We start from the raw sequence: 15,449 nt of genomic DNA, 5'->3' as shown, positions 1-15,449 counted from the left end.
TGATAAATAGAGAGCTATCAATGCAGGTGAGTGAGATTGTTGTATAATTAATTGTGTATTTAGTCTTTATTACTTGTTAGTTGTTAGCATCTCATACAATTAATAGGGTGTTTAAACCATACCAGTGTTGTAACATAAATCTAGAAATTTCATGAATTTAAAAAGAATTAATCATTTAAAGTACTGCTATTTGTTATATATGAGGAACTAGTATTGTGTTAATTGTGATATATTTAAAAGGTAGCTGCAATGTATATTAATTTGTGAGCTCTAATATGGTGTTCAAACCATACCAATGTTGTAACATAAATCTAGAAATTTCATGAATTTAAAAAGAATTGATTTAAGGTACTGCTATTTGTGATATATGAAGTACTGATATTTGTGATATATTTTAAAGGTACTGTTATTTGTGATATATTTAAAATGAATTTATTTATAGAAGTAATTGATTTAGCATAGCATACCATGATCATGTTGTGTTGGTATTCTCATATATGAATTTAATTGGCTTAAAAATTATCATCTTCCATCTTGCAGGTTATCCTTTCCTTACTAGCTATGACAGTAAATCAGTTGACAGTTGGTGTAATGAAGATTGAAGTTGAATAATCATTTTGTGATGGGAATGTATCAATTTCTAATAGTTTTTGTTGTACTATTTTATTATATTTGTAATAGTTTTTGAGACAAACTTAAACTCAAAAAGAATAGTTTTTGAATTAGACTTTTAAATTTATCTCTTGAAAGCTTTATTTTGTTTTAATATTTTCCCTTTAAAAAGAATAATTTAAAATATCAAATATAATAAAAAAATTTAAACTTTAAAAAATGACTTTTTAGTCAGTGAAGTAAACAAACTGAACCTAACGAGTTGAACCGAGTTGTTCAAGAACTTAAAACGAGTCGAGTTCGAGCTTAAAAAAAAGTTTGTGTCGAACTCGAGTCGAGTTTCGAGCTAAACCAATTCTTATCGAGTCGAGTCGAGCTGACGACGGGTTCGACTCGACTCGACTCATTTCCAGCCCTAAATACACTAGATGTATCATACGCTAAAGCATAAATACTAAGTTCCAAAATTGATTATAATGTTCATCACTAGATCCAAGAAGATCTATGTATACCATAAAAGGACATGGTGTTTAGTTTTTGAGAGGATATGGGACAAATAATTGTAAATGAATTACAATGATGTTATTCCAAAATCGATGAACAATATATCTATATCACAATATAAAATAAATTATATGCATGGATTTCAACTGTGTAAGTTGTAGAAGGTTTTAGACAAATGTTGATTATAATACAATGGTCGAATGTAAGATTTCGATTGCTTTAGTCATAATTGAGTGCAAAAATGTGTTTCTTGTGTTGTAGATCCTAATGACATCGCTTGGGAGATATCTTCACAAAGCGTAGGGGCTCGCCCTTGGGGGAGGAGATACGTATATTTATGTTCTCTCCCATTAGTTATATGAGAAAGAGTCATACCACGACTCCCTGAAAAGTAGTTAGTTAACAGTCTCCCCTAGTCAAGGGGGGCCATTATTTCCTCTTAGGATTCCCAAAACCTTAGATCCAGAAAGCCTGTATAAATGCTTATCCCCTAACGAGAGAAAGGGAGATCATAACTTACACATAATATTCAAAGCATAACGCTTATAAACAGATCCTCTCACCTCAAGTGAGAAGGTTCTCTAAAAACACTATAACATCACCATACTTGGCTTCTCGTTGCAGTGGGCAAGCCCTAACCATCCTAAAATTGTCATAAACCTACTAAGGCCCCTAAGTATTCCCTATCCTGGTAAGGATACCATGCACACCTGCACATTTTTACCAATATTATGGCACCTACCGTAGGGCCCCTATAAAACTAACTTGGTCACACTTTCTTCACTACAATCACCATACTCATTGTTACTCTCCACTCATACACCTAGTCATCCTCAAGCATGGTTAACTACAGAGCTTCATCCTCTAGACCCAAGAGTACCAACGCGAGTTGTGGTTTCGACACCCTAGAAGAGATATGTGTCGTAATGGATGAACTATGTCGTCAGAATGAGACACTAGCGGACAATGTATACAATATCATACATCGCATTCTAGTTCCCCAAAGGAGATGGAAGAGCAGGATCCCCAACCACTCTTAAAAGAGATATCAATGCACGTCAATTAGCAAGAAAAATCGTCGAGTTCTGACAAGATTTGAGAAAGTTAGAAGCATTTAAGTGAAAAGGCTGGAAAAAATGAGTTTGGGTGAAGAAAGGGACTTACTAAGAAAATTGGTGAAAAAGGGATCAAAACACGCTGAGGCCCTTGGATTCTATGCGCACATAATGCATCCACGCTTCCAACTAACGCGCTCGCACAGAAAACCACCAGACTTGCGTTGAGGTAATGATTGTGCAATGTGCTCGCATTGATAAGTGGCGTGCCCGCATTGTATTTGTTCGCCTGACACCTCTTTTAGCAACTTTATAAGGAAAATAGAGAGAAAAGAAAGGGGTTCGACTACCAAGGAGAGAAAGTGACGTTTAGAGCGATTTTTGGAGCTTTTGGAGGCCATTGAAGCCAATGGAGAGCTCTTTATTCAATGATTTTTTTATGTTATTTTCATATATGATATTGGTATTGGTTTAATTCATTATGAGTATATAGATTCCTCTAGGTTAGGTCAAATTTGATGATGAATCTATTTTTTCTTGATTGGGACATATGAGCTAATGATGTTAGTGTAATTGTTCTGACTTATTGTTATTATTCAGTTAATGATTGTGTGCATTACTTTTTGATTGTTACGGCTTTTGAGTTGATCTTGATATATAGTGACTACTAACCCTAGGGCTATTTATCTGAACTACATTAACTATTGAATTTTCTTTTTGGCTAGGGATAGTATGATTAGGAATTGTGACTTCGGGATTAATGCGCTTTGTTGCCTATTCTGACGGGATAATTGGCCTGAGAGATTGGGGAGTTGACACCTAAATTAGTGAGCTACATGTCAAGGGATTACGTGTAGTGGTAGAGTTAGCATGTCGTGTAAACTTATAGTCAATGCATGTCTGTTAATGCCCGTTTCATCAATCGAGTGGAAATAGATGATTCTGATAATGCGACATGACCACTTTTCACATCATCATTCTAAAAAATATTTTCTTACGTTTTCGACCAAAACAACCTGCAAACCCCTAATTACTATTTTTATTTACATCGCATAATATTCCTTAGTTTAAGTTTGCAATCCCTCTGGAGACGAATTAAATGTTATTACTTTGATAACAACCCTAGTATACTTGCTAGTAAATTATCCATCAACACACAAATTGCCATCATTGATTCACTTGACTCCTAGAAATGAAAACTGTTGTCTGGCACCTTTAGGCACGCCGCCATGTTGTGGTATATCTCGAGCCTTAATCTCCAGTTATCAAGAGATGGTAAGGAAACTTGTGCGTCGGTTCTCTTCCAGTTGTTACATGAAAATGTCCACCATCATCCCATTCAATATACAATAGGGTCCATCAGAGTCACTGAGAGACTATGTCGCCTAGTTCAATGAAGCTACCATCAGAGTCGCTCCCCTATACCAAGAAATTTTTGTGGGGGCGTTCGAAAATGGTTTTAAGGAGAGACACATCAACGAGTCTCTCTTCCAGAAGCAGATACTTTCGTTAGCAAAAGTGGTCACCATAAAAAAAATTTATACAAAAGGCGAGGAGAACAACACCAGGAAGAAGGAGAGAGACGTCAAGAAGCGTGTTTCCAATGTTGAAGGTTCACATCATTAGAGGAAGAGTAATTATACCTCTCCCATCAAAGACAAAATTGCATTCAAGAGAGTAGGTAAGACGCTGGAGAGCTTCAAGCCTCTAAACACTCGTTGTGAACAAATTAGGTGTGAGGTTCTTCACTTGCACAACAACCATATGCCTCCACCTCTAAAGGCATATGTAATGGGTCCTGAACCATGTATATGGTGAAAGTTCTGTAGGGTCAAAGAAAACCACATTGAGGATTAATACCAACTCAAGAAAGAGATCAAGAGGTTGATCCTAGAGAGACACCTCAAGAAGTATGTCAAGGGTGGTTCCTCCCGCAAACCTGACAAATCCATCTCTCGTGGGAGAGACGATGCATGGCGTCCCGAACCCAGCAAGGCAAATGAGACATCTCAATGCGAGGACAACAAGGATGTGTGCCACACGCTCAACACTATAGCAGGAGGATTCATCGGGACAAGGAGACTAGCTCCATCTATAGAAGATATGTTCGTCAAATTTTGAATATAGAATACCTCTCCATGTTTAGTTTCTTGTGTTATTATAGAAGTTGAATTTTGAAAATTATGAATGTTTGAAATCATACATTTAATAAACAATAGACTCATCTTCCTGTTTAGTTTCATGTGTTATTATAGAAGTTGGATTTTGAAAATTAAACTTTCATGAATGGTACAAACTTGAATGGAAAATAGTGCATATTTCTCATGCCTAGACCAGAACATATTTAGAGTTTTTTTAATTACTTTTGTTTTAGGACATACAAACTTCTAAGTTGGAAATATTTTATAAGTTTCTAAAATGAATAAAGTTTCATATAATAATAAAGGCACCTATTAATATGTTTTGGAAGATAGCACGTGAAGAGACAATTAGAGGCTTAACGAGAAAAGTCAAAAAGTTTCAAGGTTTATGCTAAGAGCTAATGCTGGATGTAGAAGGAAAATAAAAATACTTGAATAAAATCAATAAGAAACAATAGTAGATCATTCGAATCCTCTCTTCTATCAATAATTGGTAACCATGATTTAATTTATATTATTACGTACATAGAATTTTAACGAATTATCAAAATAGGCTAAGATTAATATCTTGGTCCAAAGTTCCTTTTATCTAACACAACCTTTAATGTCTTGGGAGGATTAGTGATGTTAAAAGTTTTAATGAACACTAATTTCTTAATGACAATAAATAATTCAATATGTTTAGAGCCATTATTTTGAACAATTCTCCTAGGTTCAGTTCCATCATTTGTGGTTAATGGGTCAATTCCTTTTTAATATTAGTTTACATTCATCAAAATATTAAAACAACATACACAAGGATAACAAAACAATTCTAGATTTATAATTATTAAAAAGTACTACATTGAAAAGCATATTTTCGTTTATTAAAATTTTAGCTAGTATCCAACTCTACGGGTTGAAACTTGCAATCCTTCATACTATAATAAATAAAATTTAATATAGGTGGAGCTACTTTAGAAATCCATGGTCCGTCTCAGTGTGTTGAAATTTCAAGAATCACTAAACTTATCATCTTGAATTCTTTGTAGTTAAGATTGGTATTTCAATGCCAAGATGAAATTGTCCAGAGTAAAGGTTGGAATCACGTGATAGGAATATGACTCAAAATATATTGGTAACAATACCCGTACTAATAGGTATTCATTTAAATTTGTCCTAAATATTACGGGAAAAATCTATTTTGATTAGGTTTTGTTTTAATTAGAAATATGACTCATTTAAATTTTTTCTGATTTTAAAATATGGATATGAATCGGGTAATCTAGACACTAGTACTTACTTTAAATTTGTCCCTGAAACGGATTTGTTGATAATTTAGAATATTTGATTTTGATAATTTAGAATATTATTGGTTTGGTTAATACATTGATATTTGCTTTATACTTTATTATTTAAAATATTTGAAATATATGTTAGAATTTTTTTTAATTTATTTTAATTTATTATTTTTAATGTTGGTTAGAGTTAGGAATATATTATGAGTTTGCAAAATCAACTATTTAATTTAGGATTATGAAGCGAGGATGGTATGGGGCGAGGGTGTTTGAACTTGTTTGGACGGACTTTGAGTTCAATTATTTATCCTTGTCTAAATTTTGAACAGAGAACAGGTATTCAATTAGGATTCGAGTTTGGATAAGGAAAAAGTAAAACTTAAGTCATATCATGTTTATTAGGATTACAAGAATTTTGAATATATTCATAAAAAAACGATTCATTCTTTATGTGAATCCATTCATACTCTAAAAAACCTCTACTTTATTTTAGAGAGAAGAATTCAAAAAATGTTTTTTATTGAATCAATATTTGACTCATTTTTACATTGTTCTTATCAAAAAAATTTAAGTCATAACTCTATAGTATAAATAGGAGTTTCATTCAATGAAACTTATATTTAAATATATATATATATATATATATATATATATATATATATATATATATATATATATATATATATATATATATATATAGAGAGAGAGAGAGATATGCAATTAGGATTTTTAAGAAGAATTAATAAAAGGTGGGAGAAAAGAGAAACTATATTATGAAAAGAGATTTTATTATTATGAAGTTTCTCTTTTTTTTATTTACACGGTACTTGTATATATAGGAAACCCAAATATAGTTTGCTAATTTTAGTATTCGACTTTGTCGAATACTTGCTTGCATACTTCGACGCACATGTTGTATTCGACTCTGTCGAACACATCTTTCTACTTAGCTTACTTCGAATATGTTGTCTAACACAACTATGTCTAATACAACATTCCTGCTAAAACATTGAGTTACATCTTCTAACACACCTTCTAATTCATGTTTTGGAGGCTTCTTATCCTAATACTTCACTTTAATTCATCAAACCTGACTTTCTTCAGGGGCTTGGTGAGAATATCAGCTAGTTTCCATTCTGACTTGCAATGCTCAAGTTCAAGTTATCCTTTATTTATTTGATACCTAATAAAATTATACCTATTTTCTATGTGTTTACTTTAACCAAGACACACTTGATGATTTTCCAGGTCGATAGTTGACTTATTATCAACAAACTACTTCATTTTCTTAGGTTCCATGATCTTGAACTCTTCAAGTAACATCTCTATCCATGTTGCTTGGCATGCTGCATACAATGCAACTACGTCTCAACTTTACAAAATGACAAAGCCACAATGCTTTACTTTCTTGAGCTCCAAGATATTAGAGCACCTCCAATTATGAATATGTAACCTACAATACTCTTTTTCTCAGCTTGATCTCCATTGGAATCTGAATTAGTGTAGCCATGTATTGCATCTGTGTTGGTGTTATTCTTCCTTGGCATCAACACACCATTATCGATAATACCTTTTATGTATCGCAATACTCTCTTGATTGCAGTCAGATGACATCCTCTAGGTTTCTCCATGAATATGCTCAATAATCTGACACTTTGACAGATATATGGCCTGGTATTGCATAGATACCTTAAAGATATTATGATTTGCTTGTACAATGTTGTACTTACAAATTCATCATTTGTGTTCTTTCTCAACTTTGCTCTAGTTTCCAATGGTGTGACAGTTGCATTACAGTTACTCATCTTGAACCTTTTCAAGATATCTTAGGCATACTTCTTTTGGTGCAGAAAAAATCCTTCACTTATGTCTTTGAACTTCATCCCTAAGAAATATGAAAATCTCCCTAGGTAGGAAATTTCAAATTCCCAGATCAGTTCAATCTTGACCCTTTATATTTCAACATCGTCTGCATCTGAAATCAGCAAGTCATCCACATACAAGCATATAATGACTCAAATGAGTCTGCTTGCATTGTTAACATACACTTCATGCTCTAAAACACATTTTATGAAGCATGTATTGATCATGAAGTTATCTATTCTCTTATTCCAAGCCCTTGGGCTTGCTTCAAACTATATAGAGTCTTCCTCAATTTTTACACCTTCTGCTCCCGCCCTTTGATTTCGAACCCTGGTGGTTGATTGAAATAGACTTCCTCTTCCAATGGTCCATTCAAAAATGTGGATTTTACATCTAGTTGATGTATCTTCAATCCTTTGTATGATGCGGTTGACACATTCATATGGTTTTTATTCTTCCAACAAGTGCATAGACTTCATCAAAGTCAATAATAGGTTTTTTTATGAACCTCTTGCCACCACTCTTGCCTTATGCTTGGAAATTTTTCCATTTTGTCTTAGCTTCAACTTGTAGACCTACTTCACATCAATTGGATTTTTTATCGAGTTCTCTACAAGCTCCTAGGTCTTGTTCTTCTCTATTGCCCTTTCTTGGTTGAATCAGAGTGATTCTTTGAATTTTTTCTTGAGTTTTCATCATTTGCAAGATTCTTTCTCTGCTTCATCTTTTCTCTACTAGACTTCTTAATGAATCTTGCTTGCAGTGTTTGTTCTGTCGCTTTCTCCCCTTTTGAGTTCCTTTGCTTCAATCACATCTCATGAGGCTCCAATGAAGCTTAAAGTTTTTCCACCTTCATCTTAGTTAGGTTCTTTGAATTTTCACTAGACAGAATGATGTAATCAAAACTTGCAGTCAGAGATCTCAACACTTTCTCAATCTTCTGCAAATCAGTGATCGGTTCACCGCACGTCTTCATATGGTTTGTTAGCAGTACCACACGCGAAAAAGAAATCTGAAACGCTCAACTTCTTTCAGTTGAGTCATCTCAAATTGCTTTATCAACATCTACAACTTAACCTTCTTCAGTTTTTCATCTCCACCATACACGCTCTTTAACTTACCACATGCTCTTTTGGACGTTTCTTCATCAATGATCTTCTCGAACACATTTGGATCCACACACTAGTGAATCAAGAAAGAAAAAAAAAGCTTTTCCATCTTTCTTGCTTTGTTCCTTGTGCGGAACCTTCTGAACATCATTTTCATTCGTTTCCAACGTAGGTACTTCATCACTCACGATTCCAGCCAGATCTTGAAATCTGAAGATGATCTTCATTTACGCAACCCACCTCTCATACTTCTCACCTTTGAAAACTAGTATACTTGCAAGAAATTATGTTGATGTTGTGTTGTTGTTTGCCATTACTGATTGACTGGGTCTCAACTGGGCTCGATGATACCAATTTGTTGGAACAATTAGGATTTTCAAGAAGAATGAAGGATAGGCGAAAGAAGAGAGAAACTATATTATGAAAAAGGATTTTATTATTATGAAGTTTATCGTTTATTTTTTAGGCTAAATTACACTTTTAATCCCCCAATTTTGCTTGATTCACAAAATAAGTCCCCTTATTTTAAATTCAAACAATTTTAGTCCCCCTATTTTAAATTTAAACGATTTTAATCCTCCTCTCAAGTTTTTTCATAGAAAATATTCATTTTTAAACTTATATTTTTATTTATAAAGTTCGAAAATATGTTTATATACGATGATTTGTCATGTTTCACAAGTAACTTGTTATTTAAAAATGGAAACATCGTTAATTTTAAGTGCAAAAGTATGAGAGTATGACCAAAATTATTTAAATTTCAAATAGAAGGACCAAAATTATTTAAATTTAAAATAGAGAGTCAATTTCAAAAATCAAATAAAATAGGGAGATCAATTTCTTTATTTGTATATATAAGTAACCAAACATAGTTTGTTAATAGTGATAGTATGTACATATTGCATTAAATAACTACATTTTAAAATAGGGAAATGATAACGAGTTCCCTTGGGACACGTTAAGAGATTAAAATGATAAGTTGAACATTATTTAAGAGATTAAAAAAATATATTTTTTCTAAATAATATGTGTATTCAATACACTGAAAATAGAAATAATTAACTTTTTAAAAGAATATTATGCGTATTCAATGAAGTGAACCTAATATATTTTCTTTATGTGGAATTCTTAACCAGTGCCCTGTGGGCACTGGTTAGCATGACCCTTTAAATCTAAAACGTTCAACTTCTTTCAGTTGAGTCATCTCAAATTAATTTATCAACGTCTACAACTTAATCCTCTTCAGTTTTTCATCTCCACCATACAAGCTCTTTAACTTGTCACACGCTCTTTTGGACGTTTCTTCATCAATGATCTTCTCGAACATATTTCGATTCACACACTAGTGAATCAAGAAAGAAAAAAGCGTTTCCATCTTTCTTCCTTTGTTCCTTGTGTGCAACCTTCTGAACATCATTTTCATTCGCTTCCAACGTAGGTACTCCATCACTCACGATTCCAGCCAGATTTAAAAATCTGAAGATGATCTTCATTTGCGCAACTCACCTCTCGTAGTTATCACCTTTGAAAACTAGTATATTTGCAAGAAATTACGTTGATGTTGTATTGTTGTTTGCCATTACTGATTGATTGGGTCTCAACCGGGCTCGATGATACCAATTTGTTGAAACAATTAGGATTTTCAAGAAGAATGAAGGAGAGGTGAAAGAAGAGAGAAACTATATTATGAAAAGGGATTTTATTATTATGAAATTTATCTTTTATTTTTTTGGCTAAATTACACTTTTAATCCTCCAATTTTGCTTGATTCACGAAATAAGTCCCCTTATTTTAAATTCAAACAGTTTTAGTCCCCCTATTTTAAATTTAAACGGTTTTAGTCCTCCTCTCAAGTTTTTTCATAGAAAATATTCATTTTTAAACTTATATTTTTATTTATAAAGTTCAAAAATATGTTTATATACGATGATTTGTCATGTTTCACAAGTAACTTGTTATTTAAAAATGGAAACATCAATAATTTTAAGTGCAAAAGTATGAGAGTATGACCAAAATTATTTAAATTTAAAATAGAAGGACCAAAATTATTTAAATTTAAAATAAAGAGTCAATTTCAAAAATCAAAATAAAATAGGGAGATCAATTTCTTTATCTGTATATATAAGTAACCAAACATAGTTTGTTAATAGTGATAGTATGTATATATTGCATTAAATAACTACACTTTAATATAGGGAAATGCTAACGAGTTCCTCCTGGACACGTTAAGAGATTAAAATGATAAGTTGAACATTTTTTAAGAGATTAAAAAAATATATTTTTTCTAAATAATATGTGTATTCAATACATTGAAAATAAAAATAATTAACTTTTTAAAAGAATATTATGCGTATTCAATGAAATGAACCTAATATATTTTCTTTATGTGGAATTCTTAACCAGTGCTCCAGGGCATTGGTTAGCATGACCCTTTAAAATATACTTTATAATCGTCCATTAGATAATTAAAAAATTTTAATACGTTGGATGTTGTTATCCTATTTTTATAATAACATTTATGGGTATTAAAGAAAAATTAATTGATATGTGATGACAAAATTGTATACTATAATTAGAAAATAAAAAGTAAAATATGTTATATACTTATAATTAGAAAATAAAAAACTCACACATTTTTTAAAATATCAAAGGTTAGAAAAAATAATTTTAACATGATTTTTTTAAATTTTCGGATGCCCTGTATAAGTTAATCATAATTTAAGTGTGAAAAGTTAAATAGAGCTTATATTTTGTCATGATTTTACTATGACAGATATTTTATCATTGTCCTTTGTAGTCACGGTTTAAACATATTACACATCTTCAAAAACGACCTTGATTTTCAAGTATAATAAATTTATAAATTTCGTTCCCCACAATTTAAAACTCCTGGCTCTGTCCCTAGGTGTAGTATTCGAATTTTTCGAATTTTTGCTTACATATTTCTGTTGGGTTTTTTTTACTATGGAACATTGAACATTGTGAGATTTCTTTTCTAGAGCAACATCTTTTTGAGAGACACCACACAGGGCCGACCCAAAACATTTCGAGGTCCTGATCTAATCTTTCATGTTGAGTTCTAATAAAAAAAGATTGAAAAAAAATTAATTATTTAAATTGTAAATAATATTAAAAATTATAGTAAAAGATGATTATAAAAATAAAACTCAACAATAATACTATTTAAACAAATGAATGAGTTATATGATTGATCTTTAATATTATTTAAAAAATTTAAAATAAAATTAAAATAGTGACTATTCATATAATATTTTATGAACATCCAAAATTTGGAATGTTAAATTAAGAAGTTGTTAATGTCCCGCTAGGCCACTATGTAAACATTTAATAAGCTATGTATATAATGAATATTTTATATATTTTTAATATTTGAGGCCCCCTAATTTTTGAGATCTTGTACAGTGGCAGAATTTTTTTATTAGACAGCATTGAACATTGTGAGACTTCTTTTCTAGAGCAACATCTTTATGAGAGACGCACCACATATTCACCCAAAACCTTAAGGTGATAGGTGGGTGGATCCTCTCACTTATAAATGATCAAATCTCCATATTTTCAATCAATGTGAGACTATTACCCACACTATTCATACTTGATATATTCTCAACAATTTCGACATATTCGACTCCGTCGAACACAACTTATATCTACTTAACTTACTTCGACTATGTTGAGTAACACAATTACGTCGAAAACAATTTTCTTACTAAAACAATGATTACATCTTCTAACATCTCTATTGAGATTAACGGATCAACAAAGTACAAGAATCGAAGTGATCGAAAAAAAAAAGTGATAATTCTTAAAGATCCATAGTATAATCCATCCGCTCAATGCACAAGGAAAAATAAAATTTTAAATCATTTGATTTTTATTTATTGTGTCCTGATAAAGAGTAATAAGAAATAAATTTGTAGGATTCGATGGAAATATTTACTTATACTTTTTATTTTTCTAACTTGACAATTCGATGTGCCGTATATAAAACTTTATAGCTATTTTTGTTTGTACATATTATGTGTGGACATTTTGGGTGGGTGGTGAGTGAATCTCTAGGTTGAATGGTAGAAAAGTAACAAAAATGTAACACAATTTGATGTAGGACTTTAAAATGAAAGTTGCCATGTATATGTTGAACATTTGATCTAAATTGCTTTCTTGCATCACAATTCAATCATGAAAAAATTAACTAGTTTCTAGTGATCAATGGCTTCGAACTTTCAATACAAAATACAGTTAAGATGATACACTTAAGTTGTTGTTATTCTCTGTTTTTTTTATAATAGTGGTTTCTTGTTCTTGCATGAAACGAGTGACATAGGAGAGGGGAAAGAGAGAGATTTATTTTTAAAATATTTTTTAAATAAATAAATTTTAAAAGGTTTTACAATATAAAATCGGCTCAGAAACTAACTAGTTCATATAGTAAAATTGGTTTATAAAATGAATTGTTTTAGATCAATCTTAAACACAATTAAAATTGATTTGGCAGTTAATTTTAAAGTGATTTTTAAAAACTAAATCAAACCATTAAGATAGTTTAATTCATAAAGTAAGAACACCTTAATTTAGTTGAATAATATTTCTTTGTATTATTATTAGGTTTAATATTTTTTCTCGTATCTTAACATTGGTTCATTTTTATCTCTTAACTTTTAAAAAAAATCATACTGATCCATTATTCTTTAAAACGGATCATATTTGTTTTTTTTTTGTCTAATTAACGATGAAAATATTTAAAAATTCATCGTTAATTAGACGAAATTAGTCAACATAATACATTTTTAAGAGTTAAGGGATTAATATGGACTTTTATAAGTTAATGAATCAAAATAAATCCTAAAGTTAAGAGACGACACTAAAAAGGATATTAAAACTTATTATTATTATTATTATTATTATTATTGAAGATTTCTATAGTAATAGATTATTTATACGGTTATGTATTTTTGTAAGCATTAAGGTATTAAAAGTGAGTGGAAAAATAATAGGAATTGTGGAAACTTTATGAAAAGAGAGACTTCTATTATTTGATTTTTGTTATAAAATTAAATAAAACAATATAGAGATTAAAGAGAGAAAAAGAGGAGAGAAAGTAATATTATATTATCTTCTTCAAAAGTACATTTTATATTGCAATGTGGAATTTATTTATAAGACCTAAGGGAGATGAAAAATCACAACTATTAATAAGAAATAGGAAGATGAAAAGAAGAATAAGGATGGACATCCACTTTTATCTTTATTCATAACACTCCCCCTTAGATGTTCATTGAGGATATTCCTCGTTAAAACCCTACTAAAAAAACCTAGTGGGAAAAAAATCTAGTGAAGAAAAAAGGGTACAATATCCTTTCATTTCACCCCCTCAGCTGAATGATCATTTCTTCGATGAAGATCAATCTTTTGTACTAGTTAATTAAAAATTCTACTTGGGTGTGACTTTATGAAAAGGTCTGCAAGATTATCACATGAACAGATTTGTTGGATGCTTATATCACCACCCTTTTGAAGATCATGAGTAAAAAATAACTTTTGAGAAATGTGTTTTGTCTGGCCTCCTTTAATGTAATCATCTTTCAATTGAGCGATGCATGCCGTATTATCTTCATATATGACCGTTGTATTTTATTTTTCAGAAGATAAAGCACAAGTATTTTGTATGTGTTGAATCAAGGATCTCAACTAAACGCATTCTCGACTTGTCTCATGTAATGCTAAAAGTTCTGCATGATTAGATTATGTTATTGTTATGGTTTGTTTCACCTATCTCCATGAAATAACGGTATTCCCACATCTAAACAAATAACCTATTTGTGATTTACCATTATGAGGATCTGACAAGTAACTTGCATCTGCATAATCTGTTAATTCGTATCTAGATACTTTGGTCAAAAACAAACTTATGTCTATTGTACCTCTAAGGTAACAAAGTATATGTTTGACTCCATTCAAATATCTCAGTGTAGGTGAAAAATTGTATCTTACTAATAGATTGACAACAAATGATATATCAGGACGTGTATAATTAGCAAGGTATATTAGTGCTCCAATTGCACTGAGATATGGTACTTTAGGACCAAGCAATTCTTCATCATTTTCTCGAGGTCTGAAAGGAACCTTCTCCACATCTAATGACCTAACAACCATTGGAGTAGACAATGGGTGACATTTGTCCATATATAAGTGTTTTAACACCTTTTCTATATAGCCTTCTTGATGTACAAATATTTCTTTGTCCAAATGTTCAATTTGCAAACCTAGACATAATTTTGTCTTTCCTAGGTCCTTCATCTCAAACTCTTTCTTTAAACAATTCATAGCTTTTGGAAGCTCTTCAGGAGTTCCAATAATATTTATGCCATCCATATAGACAGCTATTATTGAAAATTCCTTTCCTAGTTTTTTTATAAAAATACAAGGGAAAATAAATTTATTTGTATATCCCTATCTAAGAAATTTTCACTGAGACGATTATACCATATTCGTCCCGATTGTTTCAGCCCATAGAGAGACTTGTTCAATCTTATAGAGTAACTTTCTTGAGATTTGAAGTTGTGTGCATCTAGAATATTGAACCCTTCAGGGATTTCATGTAAATTTCACTATCAAGTGAACCATATAGATAAGTTGTTACAACATCCATCATGTGCAAATTAATCCTTTCATGTGCTAAAAGGGTTATTAGATATTGAAAAGTGCTTGCATCCGTTACAAGTGAATATGTCTCATCAAAATCAATTCCAGGTCTTTGCGAAAATCCTTGAGCAACAAGTCGAGCTTTGTATCTCACAATTTCATTTTTTTCATTTCGTTTTCGTATGAAAACCCATTTGTATCCAACTGGCTTCACACCTTGAGGTGTTC

The 15,449-nt window shown here is 31.2% G+C and overlaps 1 protein-coding gene across 1 annotated transcript; it reads right to left on the bottom strand.

Annotated features, from left to right (window-relative positions):
• Positions 1-14,348: 14,348 nt before the first annotated feature.
• Positions 14,349-14,951, bottom strand: LOC127103568 (secreted RxLR effector protein 161-like). Its single transcript, XM_051040819.1, has one exon. It carries the CDS (start codon positions 14,949-14,951, stop codon positions 14,349-14,351), a length of 603 nt encoding a protein of 200 aa, XP_050896776.1.
• Positions 14,952-15,449: the final 498 nt, after the last annotated feature.

The sequence above is a fragment of the Lathyrus oleraceus genome, chromosome 7 (assembly GCF_024323335.1).
Source record: "Lathyrus oleraceus cultivar Zhongwan6 chromosome 7, CAAS_Psat_ZW6_1.0, whole genome shotgun sequence".
Taxonomy (NCBI): Eukaryota; Viridiplantae; Streptophyta; class Magnoliopsida; order Fabales; family Fabaceae; genus Lathyrus; species Lathyrus oleraceus.
The sequence above is the reverse complement of the archived record's forward strand: the minus strand, read 5'-3'. Positions and strand labels throughout refer to the sequence as shown.

What these genes read in the sequence shown, in the direction of transcription:
- LOC127103568 (XM_051040819.1), bottom strand. Translation starts at nt 14,951, where the DNA reads ATGGATGGCATAAATATTATTGGAACTCCTGAAGAGCTTCCAAAAGCT.